The 18,802-nt window shown below is 38.1% G+C and overlaps 1 protein-coding gene across 1 annotated transcript; it reads left to right on the top strand.

The window, feature by feature from the left end:
• Window positions 1–2,243: 2,243 nt before the first annotated feature.
• On the top strand, window positions 2,244–16,634 carry LOC5575047. The gene is made up of 5 exons (XM_001655434.2): window positions 2,244–3,205; window positions 3,262–3,556; window positions 13,095–13,171; window positions 13,257–13,403; window positions 15,124–16,634. The coding sequence occupies exons 1-5, from the start codon at window positions 2,639–2,641 to the stop codon at window positions 15,178–15,180; spliced, it is 1,143 nt and encodes a 380-aa protein (XP_001655484.2). The 5' UTR covers window positions 2,244–2,638; the 3' UTR covers window positions 15,181–16,634.
• Window positions 16,635–18,802: the final 2,168 nt, after the last annotated feature.

Below are 18,802 nucleotides of genomic sequence, written 5' to 3'. Positions count from 1 at the left end.
TATTCTCAAATAGAATTTTATACAAATACTTTTAGATTTATAATCGTGTTTGACATGTTTGAAATATGCAGAAATATTCAAAATTTTTTTCAAAAAACTATCAAAGTGATCCCGTTTTACGATATCTACAATAACTACAAAGAGTACCATTAGTTATATATATTTTGTTTGTTTTCAAACGACCACTCTTTTTCATTTCAGAACGAAAATTTGTCACATAGAATCCATAAACTGGGCAGCGATGCTACAAAATTCATAAAAGCAGAAAGAAGAGGTACATATTCGATTTTACTTTTCTATTTCCTAAACTTAAACTATAAAATTATATACCAAGTGCACTTCATCCATATTATTCATTTTTCTTTACTTTTTCTCGATCACAAATCAGATCATCTATATAGGTCTCGTCAGAAATCCACGACAAATCTTACGAAACATCTGCAAAAAATGAATCATGAATCTCTCAGATTTCTGCCAAGAATCCATCAAAACTACTAGTCATCCCCGAATCATATCTATTAAGGAATTTTATTGAGAATATCGCAAAGAATTACCTCAGGAATATTCTTAGGGATTTCTTTGGAGATTCACAACTTTGTTTTGTGCATTCCTTCTGTAAATCATCCGGCAATTTTTAGTTCTACATACATTGATTCCAATATGCATTTCTTAGGAATTCCTCCATTGGGGCCTTCCTTAGCCGAGTGGTTAGAGCCCGCGGCTTCCAAGGACAGCCATGCTGAAAGTGTCTGGGTTTGATTAGCGGTCGGTCTTTTCGTAATAAAAATTTTCTTGACTTCCCTGGGCATAGAGTATAATCGTACTTGTCACACGATATACGAATGCGGAAATGGCAACTTTGGCAAAGAAAGCTTTCAGTTAATAACTGTGGAAGTGCACATTGGACCTAAGCTGAGAAGCAGGCTCTGTTCTAATGACGACGTAATGCCAACAAGCAGAAAATGTAGACGTCATCAGGAATTTCTACAACAGTTTTCTCAGAGATTACTTTGGCGCCGTGTACAAATTACGTTTTAGGGGGAGGGGGAGTAAACCGCAGGGTTGTAGTATTTTCAGCTGTGAATGCTCAAATAAAATTTGGAAAAATCCATGATTTTTTTATGATGAAATCCGTAAAAATGAAAATCTATGAATCATTTGAAAAATACTCAAGGAATGTTTGGAAGAACTGCTCGAGAAGCTCGTTCCTATCAAAACAACTGGAAGTAGTATTGCTGAATTTCCTGGGAAAAATCTAGATAAATTCCTTGAAATTTAAAAGAGTTTCTAAGAAATCTCGAGAGGAATTTATAAGGGGATGCCTAGAGGAGCTCTTAAAAGTATTTCAGAATAAATATCTTAAGATATCACTACAAGAATTTCTTTAGCTTTTCATCGGGGAACCTGAAAAGGAATTCCGGGTGAATGATTGCATAAAAGTCTATGAAAGTTTCTTTGGAACCCCAAAAATTATCTACAAGGGTTCACTGCAAAGAAAAAGATGAACATAGTTATTTTAGAGACCATTTTGGTTGAAAAAGAGACTTTAGAGACCTTCCATAAAAATAGAGACTTTTTGGATGCTGGAATTTAAAAAAGCCATTTTTCTAAAAAGAGACCTGCTACCTAATTCATTTTGCCATTGGGTCTGTTTGCAAAAAGAACCACTTCAATTCGACGCATATTATGGCTAAATGTAAGTTCAGTAGCTTCAATACAATCGTAATCATTTCCCCGGCCAATTTATTTACAGAAAGAAGATATAGGGTGTCTGTACCAATGATAGTGGCAATAGTTACGGGTTGAGGGATAAAATATCACCAGAAAATAACGGAAGCTCGTTTTTCATCTGAATACGTCATACGAAAGCTTTTTTGTTCTGTTATACGTAAAAAATAATCTTAGAATGATAAAATCATTGAATCTTTCAAAAAACCATTTCCTCCATCACTGGAACATGTTCCAGTAATAGTGGTATTTGCTAACGTCTGTTCCTATAATAGTGGTTTACATTGATTTTCCATTGAAACCTACTATTATAGGAACGTCCCACTATTACTGGTGCAAAGGAGCAAAAAAGTTAAGGATTTTAATTGTTTTCTACTATTTCCTTACTAATTTACAGACAAATTTTATACAAATTCATATCAATTTGATAAGGGCCATGCTGGGAAAATACACATACAAATAAAAATTGACTATAACACGCTTAAAACCGCACTACCACTATTATTGGTACACACACTACCACTGGATCAGCCACCCTATGAAGACAATACAGCGATACGAAATGCGAGTTTCTTTCTATATACTCTTCTTCTTTACAGACAAACATCGATCTTGAAATGGTATCCCATCAATTGTTACACCAAAAGCTTGTATTTTGCGCACATGATTTCTTCGATATTGATTTGAAATTTCTTAATTTGGTAAGATTCGTAAGATTTTGTTAATTTACTGCTCGAATAACCATTTTTCTAATTTACTTCCAGATGGTTGGAGCAGTTACGACTTACCTAATAATTTTATTGCAATTTTAAGTGAGTGATTGCTCGTATAGCTAATGCAACCGGAAAACGGACTCTAATCATCTAATATTCATGTGCCCATTCGGCACCCATGTCGTTTTATTATCGGGATGGCAATTTTAGTTGCGTGCCACTACATCATGGAGAAACATTTCGTCCGTGTTAATTGGAGCTTATTTCTAATATTTTCAAGTGCCGGATTGGTGCCATTTTCCATCGATAAACGAACACTTCATGTCAGGGAAAGTGTAGGGAAATTTATTCTGTGGCTACTCGTTGTGTCAATCAACATCACTTGCTTTTACCAAATATATTCAAACAGTTTGAGAGGCAATTGGCATGGAATGGTGGTCAAATTTTCTCAATGGTGTATACTTATCCTAATAACTGTCGATGCCGGTTGTATACTTGTTCAAGCTTTGCTATGCCGACGGAACCACATGCTACTTATCAATGACATCGTGGTCGATGACTTTATAATCCGCGAAAAGTACAGATTGCAATTGAACGATCAAAGGATTAAACGACGCACTTTGATTAAAATTTTGCTTTTGGGACTACACTGGTCTTTAATACATGTTTGTGAAATAATTAGCACGCAAGAGAAATTATTGGCTCTGCAAAAAGCACTCACATCAGTTCCCCTCGTATGGTTGTTGAACGTTAGACTATCGATGGTAAATGACATATTTTTTTCAAAAATAAGACAATATAACACTTTCTTGTATTCCAGCAAATATTCTACATTGATTTGGTGGCTGAAAGATTGCACATCCTAAATGGAGAGCTCCAATTCTTGGGCAATGAGGATATGAATTTTGCCAATGGACAACCCAATTTTCGTGAAGTCATCAGAAGGGTTCAACAGACTTATACTGCCATATGGAAATGTTTCCGAAAAATAAATTGCATTTTCGGTTGGTCTACCGTTACATTAGTTTTAAAATTGTTCGTTTTGCTTATCATTACTAGCTTTTGGTGCATCAACGGACAGAAAAGTTTCAACAATAATGGCTGGCTATATCTCGGTAAGTCAAAATATGTTTTATTTTCACAACATAAAGGCTGTTCCAGAAAGTATGAGCACGACTTTGATAACGAGAATCACAATATTTTTTAATAACAATAATAACAATTAAAAAATTTTATTTTTGTTAAATTATTGATTTTAGAAGGTCAATTCTTCTCTACCCAGCACTGATCCTACTTTTGTGTTTCGTTGGAACTTAACTAGTAATGAATGTTTTTTTTTTTCAAAATCCTTCGATGTGGGGAGTTTAAGTACATTGTATCCAAGATGTTCCACAAGAATTTTTGTTTGAAATTTTATTTGGCTTTGCTAGAAAACAATTGACAAAATTATGAAATTTTTAAAAATCAATAGTCACATAAGATAACTTTACGAAATCATAGCATTTCATGCATTTTTAATACCAATAAAAATAATTAATTTCTGATTTACTTGTGTCAGATATCTATACTTTTGGATTTTTACATGATTTAAAGTATATATCTTCTTTTTGTCTTTACGTCTTCACTGGGACAGAGCCTGCTTTTCAGCATTATATTCAATGAGCACTTCCAGAGTTATTAACTGTGAGCTTTCTTTGCCAAAGTTGCCATTTTCACATTCGTATATCATGTGGCAAATACGATGATACTCTATGCCCAGGAAAGTCAAGGAAATTTCCATTGCGAAAAGATTCTGGACCAACCGGGAATCGAACCGAGATCCATGGCTTTGCTTTGTAGCCGCGGACTCTAACCACTCGGTTAAGGAAGGCCCCAGGGTTAACGTATATATGAGGACTTGCTTGACCTTTTTATAAAACGACCTCAGCTAAAGTCGGATTTTGAGTTTCTAGTCAAAGTTCATATACCTAAGTTTATAATTTCCATTAAAATAAGTGATAGTGATAATCATTTATCGTATAATATGATGATCATGAGAGTGCCAATTCTAGTCCATGGGGTGACGCCTACAGAGTGGTAATGGCTAAGACCAAAGGTACCATAGCGCCCCAAAAGAAGTCGCCCGAGTTGTTTCGATCGATAATCTATGTACTCTTCCCGCACCAGGCCTCTAGCGCCGTATATGCGGCAGATGAAGGAGAAGAAGTGGCGAGAGTGACAAACGAAGAGCTGGCAGAAGTCGTGAAATCATTCGCGTCAAACAAGTCACCAGGACCCGACGGTATCCCGAATGTTGCCTTAAAAGCGGCAGTGAACGCGGATTCAGACATGTCCAGAACCACGATGCAACGCTGCATTGATCAAAGAATCTTCCCGGATGTATGGTAGCGACAAAATTGGTGTTACTACCAAAGGCGGGGAAACCACCAGGTGATCCGTCGGCGTATAGACCTATCTGTCTACTAGATACGACGAGCAAGTTATTGGAGAGGTTGATTCTCAACAGGCTAGTACCGTATACGGAGAGTGCGGACGGCCTGTCCAACAACCAGTTTGGATTTTGAAAAGGTAAATCTACTCTGGACGCCATCCAGTCGGTCGTTCAGACAGCTGAGGTGGCAATCGAACATAAAAGAAGCGGCATCCGTTACTGCGCGGTTGTCACTCTGGATGTGAAAAATGCGTTTAACAGCGCAAGCTGGGAAGCAATAGCACACGCACTTCACCGTCTCAAGGTGCCGGTGTAGTTGTGTAAGCTTCTAGAAAGCTATTTTGATGGTAGGATTCTGCTGTATGACACAGAGGAGGGGCAGAAAAGCGTCCGAATTACCGCGGGAGTACCTCAAGGTTCAATCCTGGGCCCGCTGTTATGGAATGCGATGTACGATGATGTACTGAGGCTGCCCCTTCCGACGGGTGTTAAGATTGTTGGCTTCGCCGACGATATCGATGCAGGAAGTAGAGTTGACAGCAGCGCACTCTTTTTCCATAGTTGAGGAATGGATGAAGTCTAGGAAACTAGGACTGGCCCGTCACAAGACTGAGGTGGTGGTGGTCAACAACCGCAAGTCCGAGCAACGGGCGTTTATCTCGGTAGGTGATTGCACCATAGAGTCGAAGCGATCCCTTAGGCATCTTGGGGTAATGATCGATGACAAGCTCAGCTTCGCTAGCCATGTTGAATATGCCTGTAAAAGGGCTTCTACGGCTATAGCGCCGCTTTCGAGGATGATGTCTAACAGCTCTGCTTTAATTGCCAGCAAACGCAAGCTACTGGTAAGCGTGGCGCTATCCACACTAAGGTATGGAGGACCAATCTGGTCAAAAGCGCTTAGAACGAGCAGAAACCTAAAGCGGTTGGAAAGCACGTACAGGATAATGTGCTTAAGAGTAGCAAGTGCATACCGGACGGTATCTAAAGAGGCCGTGTGCATCATAGCCGGGATGACGCCCATCGGGCTCATCATCAAGGAAGATGTTCAATGCTTCAACCAAAGGGGTACCAGAGGAGTTCGCGACGCGTGTAAAGAGGGAACGCTCAGAAGCTGGCAGCAGGAATGGGATAGCTCCACTAAGCTCCATTGCCCCCGTTTCATATTGTTGTGAGAGGTCGCATGCTCACTACATGCGGAGGGGACACGTCCCCCGACAAAATTATAGAGAGAATGTGTGCGGATGCCGAGTGCTGGAATGCAGTAACTACGGCTGTCACTTACATTATGTTAGAATTGCAGCGCCTATGGCGCGCCGACCAAGAGTTGGCTGCAGAGGACTAGCCCTACCGAGGCTGGTCCCTTGTAACATTGTTTAAGTCGGCTAGGAGAAGCAGTTTGCCTAGGCTACTTCTGCTACACGTATTGTGCTATATGCACTGGTCCCTCCCCGAAGAAATAAGAGATAAGGGTCTGAGTTCAAGGGTTGTGTCGATGGGATTCTAAAAGAATTGCTCAAGCACAGTGCATAGGCTGGTTTTAGCGGGTCGTCGTTGGTGCGTCATCCCCGCACTCCCTGAGTTACCTTTTCAAGGGATCTGTTTGCAGATTTTCCCCTTGTAAAAAACAAAAAAATATGATGATCATATGGTGTTGAGACAGACCGGACTAGATGATAATTTAGCGTTTCAAAGATATGGAAGTAACTTCATAAATTCTGATTATTCCGATATTATTTTGATACAGACGTATAATCAAACAGATAAGTTCCATTATGCAAATATTTTGATATTTCGAATGCTGGGGTACATTTTCCAGAAACCATTAAGGCCCAATTAAAAATGGTGCAAAAGTCAAAACTGAAAAAGCAGTTTTCTATTTTTAAATAGACAAATTGAAGAAAATAAAAACACACAGCTCTTTTATTTGCCAAATAAAAAGGCTGTGCGTTTTTATTTTCATCAATTTGTTGTTTTAAAAGAAGAAAACTGCTTTTTTAGTTTTTACTTTTGTGTCATTTTCTCTTGCACCTTAAAAACCCTTGGTTCAGTCTATCCAGCCATATATGATATATATTTTTTTGATTTTTATTTTACATATCTGTATGGCCTAGTACAAGTTGTTAACTGAGAGCTTCATTTGTCAAAGTAGCCATTATCGCATTTATGTATCGTGTGGCAGGTACAACGACTATGTCCTAGGAAGACAAACAAATTTTCATTACGAAAAGATACTGAACCGGACCAGGGATCAGATAACCCAGACACCTTCAGCATGACTTTGCTTGGTACCCGCGGACGTTACCACTAGGCTAAGAAAGGCCCCCAGCTACACTGATTTTAATTTTGTGTTCTATAACTTGAGTATCGATATCTTCCTAACTTTAATATTAAGTTATGGAAAGTTGACTTTGTCTGTTATGGATAACAAAATGAACGAGAATCATTTACAAAACAAACGTGTCATTTTCTATTGCGAAAATAAGAGCATATGGAATTCATTGAGGGGTCCTGAGGATTTCCAACGAATTCCTTATTAATTGTAATAGGATATTGAGGGTTATTGGAGAAATCCTAACACGACCGTAGTTTTCGGGAAAAGTTCAGCATTAGTTTTGTTCAACACTATCTCAAAGAACTTGAAACGCTAGACTCTGAAAATTGACAGCGAGATTCTTGGGTTTTTTAACTGGAGCTTAAGACTTTCTAGCAAAATTATTAACATTTTCAGCAAGATTCTAACGGAATCATTCAGGTTCTTGACATGTTACTGAAGATATTGAGAGATTGTGAACATTCCTTGCAAGATCCTGAGGCTGCCTAGCGGATTCCTGGGAGTTTCTAGCTAGATGTTTAGCATTTTTAGAGATTTTTCAGCAAAACATGTGAATTCTTTGTGCCTTACTGAGGATTGCTAGCGGCAAAAAGTGGAATCTATATGATACTGAGCAGGTTCACTGATGAATCACGGAGTTCCTAACGGGCTGATGTTTCAGCAAGAATCAAGAAACTCGAGGTATTTTCAGCGATTCCTGGCAAGATTCTTTTGATCCCTAATTTTTCAGCGGTATCTTTATTCAACACTATCCCAGAAACAAAAATAAGGCGAGAATCTGAAGGAGTCCAAATAACCGTAAAGGTAAACGCGCAGATATTAGCATAACATAGCATAGCATAGACTGACTGTACATGTCAATGGTTGCTACTCCGTGATTGATCGGAACTGGTAATAATTGCACTGCGATCCAAATGAATAAGGGATGGGAGTTTCCGCTTACTCTCGGAATGCAATTTTAGCAGCTCTAATATTGTTGATCAATAACGGCGCCGGCCAAGTCCTTACAGTCAGTTGGGATGGGGAAGGAATGTTATGGTGTAATGATTGTTGCTTCTAGAGACCGAGAATACCTCTGCATCTCCACAATCACCACGGGAAGGATGTTTATTAGTGGAGAAGGAAAAGATCTGGGAGTCACCTTTGGTCGGTGATGCGATCCATGGATAAGGAGAAAAAATACGGTTTATACTTAAAGCTAGTTTTTAGTTTTGTCTCAAAAAGTTTTTGGTAGAAGATTTGAAATAAACGTCAACATCTGTAATGTCGAACCATTCAAAAGAAGTTTTTATTAATGGCGAAAAAAAAAATATATGGGGCCGTCCATAAATGACGTAGCATTTTTTCACTGATTTTTTACACCCCCCTCCCCCCTCGTAGCATTTCGTCACAAATGTTGGTACTCCCCCCTGGAAAATACGTAGCATATCAAGCACCCTCCCCCCCTTTATTTTTTTAATTTGTTTTCCTTAGTGACTTGGTTGAAACAAAAAATTGGAATTGAGAAGTTCAATACAAAGTTTGATATTAATTACTGTAAATGTAAGAATAATCTAATCTAACAGTTTGATATACAGTAGCGCTCAAAATTAATTTGGAAAAGTTTCAAGTAAACATTTTCATTTATTTTGGTTTCCAGGTTCATATAGGCTAAATTATATTTCTTTTGCTGTTCTTACCATGAAAAACAAGTTTACTATAGAAAATGTGAAAACAAATTTTGATTGGATTGATGAAGCTTGTTACTGTCGAGTTAGGGTTTAATATATTTAATAATATATTTAACAAACATTTTGTTATATTAGAGGATTGTTTTTTTCAATTATTCGTTGTTGGGAAATAGATTTCAATGAAGATGATAAAGAAAATATATTAATTCGAAATGAATCATCGTTAATATTATCCAATTTCAAATCATTTTAGCAAACAGTGGCCAGATACATAAAAGATTACACTTGAAATATTTGGAATGTTTAGAAAATTTTAGCGATTATTATACAAATACAATAATCTCTATTAATATTTCAGTTAAATTTCATTATTGTTTCCATACTGAAATAATCTTACGAAACCTATAATGAAAAAGTCAAGGGGGTGGTCACTCTACACAGTGTGCCCTACACACATTGGGCGCACATCAGCACGCTCAGCGGCACAATTTTGCCATAGTAGCATCTGCTATAAAACTGAACTGAAAATTCTGAGAAAAAATCCCAGCTAGCCATGGTTTTCAAATGTTTTGTTTACTGTCACCCAGAGATTTTTTCGCATGGAACTAGAAAAAAATTTTCTTCCTAATTATTCATTTATTTTACATTTTAGGTTCACAAAACTGAATGATTTTCGGAAAGGATATGTGAATTTCATTGACTGTGACCATGACTCCATTTGTATGATCCACGGCGGCCGAGGGGATGGGCTCGAAAGCCTTTTTTAATGCTTGATTCCATACCGTGAAAGATAAAAGGATGATGGTTTCTTCTCCCACGAATCAACTAATTGTTGGAGAAGAAAGGTGACATGCCTTTTCCATTACAGAATGTTAGAAGTTGCATCCAATTACCGTAAAATGGTGGTGGTGGTTGTGTAATACAGCGTTAACGAAAAACAATCGTTTTTAGTCGAGTAGTGGTGATCGTGGAAATAATCATTGGCAGAAGCTTCATATGTTTTTCGTTCAAATGAAAAATTATTGTCAATAAATTACTCATAAAGTTTGTATTTTTTTTAAGCTATATGGTTCTTTCATTCCGCAAAAATCCCGTTGATATCTAGAAGAGAACCAGAGCAACTTGAATAAGTTGCATGTAATTTCAACTGATTTTCTTCATTAATCAAATAACTTGCGAGCTTTGGAATACAGATGCAAACCAAGGAGGGTTGATTTTAAATTTCTGAAAATGTTTAAAATTACATTAAAAGAACGCTGCGCTGCAATTAGTTTGACTTATAGCTAAATAATTAAATTTGCAAAATTACGTTTCTAGAGTAAATTTGTAGAACGAGAGGCAAAATAAAAGAAAAATTAAATGTCAATGTTTGCTGAGATCGTTTCTTCGTAATTTCAGTTCATTGATATTTTATAGCATGTGATCTTATAGCAAGCTTGGCACGCTCGGCACACCTTGGCACTCTGAAGGCACAACCAAAAATAAAGTGCACCGACCAAGTGTGTAGAGTGACCACCCCCTTGGAAAAAGTTGAATAATAAAAAATCTCCAAATTACCGAGTTATTAAGAAAATTGAATGATAGGGCAATTTTTATAACACTCGAATCTATTCCATCAAGAGCATTGATATATCAAAACAAATGATGAGTTGATTGGGTGGAGATTTCCTGCAACATTGAAGACATAATTCACGGAATATTTTTTTTGTTTTAAATGTAATATTTGCCAAGAAGAGCATATTTTATTTTGTTGAAGATATAAAGCTCCAACAGAAAATGTGGATAAAACTAAAACGCCTGAATTTATGTGATGTTAACAAATGGCAAAAAAATGTACTCCAAGTAGTTAGAGTATTGATTTTAAATCAATTTATTAAACTTTTTTGTTTATTTATAAATGTATTAATTTAGACACAAATTTAATATAATATTCACATAATTATTCAAAGCTTCAAAACATTTGTTTGATTGCATTTATCTAAAGTTTGATAGATATTTTTTCAATCTTGTCATATGAATGTTTTGAAGCTTAATCATAATTTTATAACCCAAGTTTATTAGTAAAAAATTAAAGTTTGAAAAAAAAAAATTCTATGCAATTTTTTCAGCGCCTTTCTTTTAACGAACTTGATTTAAGATGATTATAGAAAGAAGCCACACCTCAAATTTTCAAGAACACAAGTCTTGAGAACCAAACAGCGCTTCCCATTGAAAATGTATCCCATTAGTCACCACCAGCAAGCAAGCAAGTTGATTTGATTTTCCACGCGATCTGTTGCCAGATTCTCCAGTCTTGTGCACTAAAAAATTCAAAGTTTGGCTTTGCTTTATAATCACCTTAAAATGCTACGTCCTCTAGCTAGGACCACTCCCTCCCCCTCGTCACACTTCGTCACAAATACGTGAAGACCCCCCTCCCCCCTAAAAAGCTACGTCATTTATGGACGACCCCTATGCGTATGTTTTAAATTATATGAAACAGGAATAATGCCGACACTTATAGTGAAGAACCATACATAGTTTGTTCGAAAATTACATAAAAGTTTTACTGAACATTTATGCTTCAAGAAGAAAAGTTTTTGGTAGAAGTTTCAAAATAAACGTCGACATTCATAATGCCGAACAATTCAAACAATATTTTAAGTAATGTCAAAAAGTTTCTATGTTTATTAGAATTGTATAAAACAGGCACAATGCCGACACTTGTAGTGACGAACCATACAAAGTTTGATTGAATATTACAAAAAAAATAACGTTTACAGGAAAAAATGTGTTATCATAAGCATGAAACGAGCTCACCAGTTGGTAATCCAACCTCGACTGAACACTCGCACTCACACAGCGTGCCGCACTCACACGCGAACCGAAAACCAAACTCCCAGCGTCCTAAAAACGAAGCGTCTTGTTTGGGCTTTCCAAAACACTGCCCAGCAAAACCCGCGAACCGGAAACCGAACTCCCGACGTCCCGAAAACGAATCGTCTTGCTTGGGCTTTCCAAAACACTGCCCAACAAAACCCACAAACCGAAAACCAAACTCCCGGTGTCCCGAAAACGAAGCGTCTTGCTTGAGCTTTCCAAAACACTGCCCAGCAAAACCCGCGTAACGAAAACCAAACTCCCGGCGTCCCGAAAACGAAGCGTCTTGCTTGAGCTTTCCAAAACACTGCCCAGCAAAACCCGCGTAACGAAAACCAAACTCCCGGCGTCCCGAAAACGAAGCGTCTTGTTTTGGGCTTTCCAAAACACTGCCCAGCCAAACCCACAAACCGAAAACCAAACTCCCGGCGTCCCGAACGAAACGTCTTGTTTTGGGCTTTCCAAAACACTGCCCAGCAAAACTCGCGCAACGAAAACCAAACTCCCGGCGTCCCGAAAACGAATCGTCTTGTTTGGGCTTTCCAAAACACTGCCCAGCAAAACCCGCGTAACGAAAACCAAACTCCCGGCGTCCCGAAAACGAAGCGTCTTGCTTGGGCTTTCCAAAACACTGCCCAGCAAAACTAGCGTAACGAAAACCAAACTCCCGGCGTCCCGAAAACAAAGCGTCTTGTTTTGGGCTTTCTAAAACACTGCCCAGCAAAACCCACAAACCGAAAACCAAACTCCCGGCGTCCCGAAAACGAATCGTCTTGTTTGGGCTTTCCAAAACACTGCCCAGCAAAACCCGCGTAACGAAAACCAAACTCCCGGCGTCCCAAAAACGAAGCGTCTTGTTTTGGGCTTTCCAAAACACTGTCCAGCAAAACCCACAAACCGAAAACCAAACTCCCGGCGTCCCAAAAACGAATCGTCTTGTTTGGGCTTTCCAAAACACTGCCCAGCAAAACCCGCGTAACGAAAACCCCGTAAAGGTAAACGCGCAGATATTAAACAAAATACATACTGAGGGTCGTAGGTTCGAATCTCATCGGTAGAGATTCTTTTCGGGCTAAAAACTTTCACGAACTCCCAGGTTATAGCCACACGATAAATATACACATGCAAATATGGTAAATTGGCAAATAATGCTCTCAGTTAACAACTAAGGAAGTGCTCATAAGAGCACTAAGATGAGATGCAGGTTCTGTCTCAGTTGGATGTAACGCCAGGAAGAAGAAGACCATGAAGATTATCAGAAAGATCCTCGGGTTTCCTAATGAGATACTGACAGGAAGCGAAAAAAAATGCCATAATTCAATAAATATGCTTAACATTTCTTTTTTTATGATTGACAGAATCATCGCTTAGCATAGTATTTATAATAAGCAGCCTTGCTTTACTGTGTCATTCTGCAGCCAACTGCAAGAGAAAGGTAAGTGAAATTTGAATCATAGTTCGTAGCGCACGGAAAAAAAACGTAAAATGCGATTAGTGAATATTACTTTAATTTCATCAAGTCACTTGATACAGCGGAGGCCCTGCTGAAACCGGATTACGACTACGAAGACTTGGACGTACGTGATTTCCTAGCTCAAATGCAACATCAACCGTTCGTCACATCGGCTAATGGTTTCTTCGATATAGATTATTGCTTGCTTGGATCGGTAAGTTATCAGGTATCTGTAGGGTAACCACCATATAAGTCTCAGCAGTTGGAAAAATCGAATGTTAATTGAAATGACCATCGCTATAGAATCCAATTAATAGAACTATAGCAAAAATATTGTTGGAGTACTGAATTCACTATCTACTTCTGAATAATCCTACTCTCAATTTTAACCTTTCGGTCGTCGCGCAAATTTTTGTAACGCGAGTAGTCGCGCGTTATACTTTGTACAACACCCTTGGTTTTGCGAATATCTCAGGAGTCTGACCACTTAGATAGATGACGTCTTCGGCAAAATTGATCAGTAGCTTATGGGCTATCATTTTCATAGCCAAGAAATTCGGGATTTTGCCATTAGGCGGCGCTAGTGAGCATTAAGCTTTTGTTTCCCAGATATCATGATCCTGACCACTTAGAAAGATGGTGTCTTCGGTAAAGTTGTTCGGTAACTCAAGGACTATCATTGTTTGAGCTAGTTGATTCAAAACGTTGCCACTAGGCAGCGCTAGTGAGCATAAAACATTTGTTTCGCAAATATCTCAGGAGCCTGATCACTTAGAAAGATGGTGTCTTCGGCAGAGTTGTTCAGTAGCTCAAATTCTTTCTTTGTTTAATCCTTAAAGTTAGAGATTTATTAAAATAATGATAGTCCCAGAGCTTCTGAACAACTTTGCCAAAGGTGCCTGTCTAAAAAGTCAAGATCCTGCAGTATCCGCAAAACAAAAATTTCATGCTCACTCGCCGCCTGTTGGTAAAATATCGTATTTCTTGGCTCAAATAATGATAGCCCTTGAGCTACCAAACTACTTTGCCGAAGACACCAACTTTCTAAGTGGTCAAGCTCCTGATATATCTGCAAACATATGTTTCATGCTCACTAGCGCCGCCTAGTGGCAAAATTTTGAATTAACTAGCTCGAAAAATGATAGTCCTCAACTTACTAAACAACTTTGCCAAAGACGACATCCTTCTAAATGGTCAGGATCCTGAAAAATCTGCAAAACAAAAGAAAAACTTCCATGCCCACTAGTGCCACCTAGCGGTCAAATTCCGAATTAAATGAGGTACCATCAGATAGCGCTTCACCTCCAGAATAACTTTACTAAAGACCCCAAGTTTCTATACTATCTGGATTTCGAGATATGACGATTTCAAACTGTGGTTTCCTCGAAGTGCGTTCATTATTATGCGACTTCCATGTACATTTATTGATTTTACCGTATTATAAAGGGTCATACTGTAAATAAAAACTGTCGAATATTGTTCTTAAGAAGATTCTTGAGGAATAAATTTTGGTTTGGTGTCGATAGATATCTTTGTTGCAAAATGATAGCATAAAAATCACAACTGTTGTACAAAGCAGACTTCCATAGCAAAACTATGGAATAACCTAGAAAATCCATGCCGGGATATTTGGAAGTTTCACGAGAGATTTCTTTTAGCTAGGGTTTTTATTTGAAAAAGCAGGATTATATGATAGCACCTATAGAGTAACCCTAGAAAGAAATCAGTAATAAACCCCGATACTCTTGTGAGAATTATTGATGCATTATTAATTATTGGTGAAATTCAAAATAATAATCAAAATAGTCATAAATAATCTAATTAATATTTTGTAATCCACAAATGAATATAGATAATTAGTAATATTTTATCATGGAATTACCCATTCCGATATATTGAGAAGTTTTATTAAAACATTGAACTCTCAATTTCAGACACTTGCAACTACCGCCACTTACATAGTGATAATGCTCCAACTGGAGGGAAACTAAATTCACACTCAGCTAAATATGCCACCTATTACTCATCGAACTAAGAAGTGCCTTGATGCAGCTGTGAATTTCCATACCACTTTGCGCAGCGGTTCCCAACTGAGCGAATGTAGGATGATTGAAAACTGAAGTATGACATCTGAGGGTGATCTATTTATTTGGGACGTTTCGCTCATGTGTAAATCACGTGTTTGCATGGAGATAAAGTATGAAGTGTTTCAGCTAATTACTTCTAATCTGAGTATTGCACACACAAAATACGCAATGCCAGGGCGTACAACAAAATCAGATCTGGAAACGCATGGTGATTACTAAGAGAACTAATTAGCGCAAATCTAAAAAAACAGTTTAGTCGATACGTCGTTACATCAAAACGGTTGGAAACCTCTGGCATAGTATGTGCTAGAATGTGTATCTTTCATAAAACAAATATAGGTATGCACAGTTGATTCAGGCGACAATCACTTGACCACCCACCCAAACACCGTTGCCTCGACGGTGCTTCGAACACAATCAGTTGTTTACAAGCTACCCACTGCAATAAGCACGACATTGTTTGGCAAACACACTAACAGAATGACACGATTTTTTGAGAAGTTTACCCTTTTTTGTGTGATAACTGTGATAACTGCACTGTCGCTCATAATCGTTACCAGTGTGCAATTGGCTTACGAGCCTGCAACAGTGATAAATCGTGATAACGACAAGCTCATGTATCAGCTAAAAAGCATACGCCAAAGTTCTGGTTGGATCAACAACAGCAGTGAAAAGTGCCAGCAACATATCCATACGAAGTTATTCATACTAGTGCGGTCACCCAAAAGAAATAGGAAAGTGCGCCAAACAATCAGAGACACGTGGGCTCTCACTGGAAACTACCCCACCGTACAAATAAAATTTGCATTAACAAAGCTACCAAGCCAGCTAAACGAGCATGAAAGCTTCATTCATAGACACCTGAAACGTTACTATCACCAATGTATTCCGGGTGACTATCTACTAATTACCAACGACATGCACTTTATCAACACACCGCAAATTATAACTGCCATAAACCAGCGATTACCCCGAAGTCACACAGCAATATGCGCAAAAGCGTCGCCCAACGAAAATGCGATGAATGAAGTTAAATATCTAGGGCAGTGCAACGTCCAAGCACCAATCCTTTTCTCGAAAGACGCGGTGCGTGGCTTATTAGATTTAAATATTCACAACGGCCGCTCAGCAATGGCGGAGAGCATTATCCGGTATGGCGAGCATTTATATCTCACGCCGAAAGAAACACTGCGAATTATCAACGGTTCGATAGATGCCAGCAATTTGCTGTTCTTTTTCTCCGATCGGGTCGAAAGCGCATCCGATATCAGTCTGCTGTGGAATGCATCGAGAGATTATACGGCTGTGGAATCTTGATTAGTAGCGAATAAAGGAAACGATGTACTTGTACCAAAACCGCAGGGGATTTCTTCTTTCGATGACCGACCACTTAAATGATTGACTGAAAAACCTAAATGCAGAGTATACTGGGGTAAGTGCATAGGCAAAACTAGGGGGTACCAAAGGTGTCGTGTACCCCATAGGATTTATTGAGTTCAAGGAGAACTCCACCCAATTATTACATTATATAAAAATGGGTAACTTTCGTACATTCCCCATTTCGAACGGGGCACGGTGTGCTGAAACATACATATTATCGAACTTGCATGAACCTCCGATATTTTTTCACTAGAAGATAGCCTTGGTAGTCAAAACAAGCTTGCGGCATATTAAAAAATCTTTCAACGGCAAAAATTTGAAAAAAGTCGATTTATGTATTCTTGGCCTTTCTCTCATAGGAAAATATTAGAGTTACACTAATGTTTATGAATTTTTACCGGTTAACGACCAATTTGACGTATATTGAACACGAATGAATTATCAGATGTTTTGAATTGAGCATAATTTCCTACGCACAGTCATACAATATGACCAGCCCATGGTAGTATGCCGTTTTATAACGACTTCACTTATTGACATAACCTTTTATGAATTTAAAGTAAACACACTACAACTCATCAATCTAATCCAGGCCGGCCTAACCTTTTTGGTTTATTTTAACATAAATGGTTGATCCGTTTGCAATAATAATCCGACCAGAGAAATTATTACCTTTAATGAAAATACTAAAAATCACTAGTAAGACGAGCAACTGCCTTTAAACTCTAATATGTTGCTTATCTTGACAGATAGGCTTATTTCGTATGCGACTTACATACTTCTTCAATGTCGAGTGCTCGACTTTGGCAGGCCTGATTTAATCCATTTTCCCAATTCTACTGCATAATTGAAATCATTGGAAAATATTAATAAACATGTAGCTTTCTTAAGCTTTCAAGCCAATAAAATTAAACAATTACATACAGCCATAAACATTTACAGATATACAAATACATACGGCACTGCTCTGTTTCGATTTTATACGGCATTTTTACTCCTTCTTGCATTGTTGTTCACAATTATTTTGAAAGAGTGAAAGATAGAGGAAGATTTTTACGCAGAGCTCTATAAGGTATGTCTACATTGAAAACTAGAGCTTATACAATTATTGTAAAATATCTTTACATACACAGAATATGTAAGGATTCAATGCAGAAAAATTAGAATTTCAAAACCAAGAATGGAAAAAAAATCAGCTCTAACGACAAACAACACGGTATCTGAATGGTCCAAGAGGGCCGTCACTCTTGCAGCAACATGATTTCAACACCTCAACACGCGCGATGATCATAGATATATCGAGCATCCGATGAACTGTTTGTCGTAGGACAAAGGGTTTGTCGGATATTGTAACATGTCGCGATTAATGCGAATCAATTCAAAATTCACGGATAAACTCTCACATACCACGCACGATTGACTTTCAGATTAAAAACAACAAGCTAGGAGACAAATCGTGGAGTACAATCAGAAAAAATCCTCTAAAATTATGACTTTGATTCGTGAACACTGATCGTCAGCTCACAGGCCGAGCGATTCATTTTTCGCGGAGCGGAGTTTGTTGTGATGGCTTGACGACTAAAGGTTTGTCGTTGTTGCTATGATTGCATGATAAAGAAAAACCACGATGCATCATATGTTTTATCATGATCACTAGATTTCCATCCTTGTTCAAAACAAAAAATCTTAGAGATTTCACCAGGACTTCACGATGACCGTGGCAGCACCGGCGAGACCAATCACGTAATGATGGTTTTGCGAAATTCGGAGAAAACCGTGCAAAAACATACGAGCTACTGGCACGTGTTGATGTACGACGTAACCCGAACACTCGAAACTGATGTTAAGACTGTATAATGTATTCACTGTAAATCATGTTAAATTGAACCATCTTTCAAGACTTTTTATTTATTTATTTATTTATTTATTCTTCATGTTTATCGGACTTCATGGTCTACATAAACTTATTACGACTAACATACTAATAAAAGGACGAAATCTATTACACACCACATTACATCACATGTAAAAACAAAAAAAAACAACTATAAACGTCAAATTAATCTCGAACGGTTGATTCTATTGGCAAAATGGCTGGACGGTTCGTCAAACTCGAACAGATCTTCCACTGTGCTGAACGTCCTAA

This window comes from Aedes aegypti, chromosome 3 (genome assembly GCF_002204515.2).
Source record: "Aedes aegypti strain LVP_AGWG chromosome 3, AaegL5.0 Primary Assembly, whole genome shotgun sequence".
Classification (NCBI taxonomy): Eukaryota; Metazoa; Arthropoda; class Insecta; order Diptera; family Culicidae; genus Aedes; species Aedes aegypti.
Note: the sequence above shows the minus strand (reverse complement) of the source record. Positions and strands in the feature narration are given on the sequence as shown.

What these genes read in the sequence shown, in the direction of transcription:
- LOC5575047 (XM_001655434.2), top strand. Translation starts at nt 2,639, where the DNA reads ATGGCAATTTTAGTTGCGTGCCACTACATCATGGAGAAACATTTCGTC. An exon ending in TGAACGTTAGACTATCGATG is followed by an intron (nt 3,206 to 3,261) that starts GTAAATGACATA and finishes CTTGTATTCCAG; the next exon opens with CAAATATTCTACATTGATTT. An exon ending in TAATGGCTGGCTATATCTCG is followed by an intron (nt 3,557 to 13,094) that starts GTAAGTCAAAAT and finishes TATGATTGACAG; the next exon opens with AATCATCGCTTAGCATAGTA.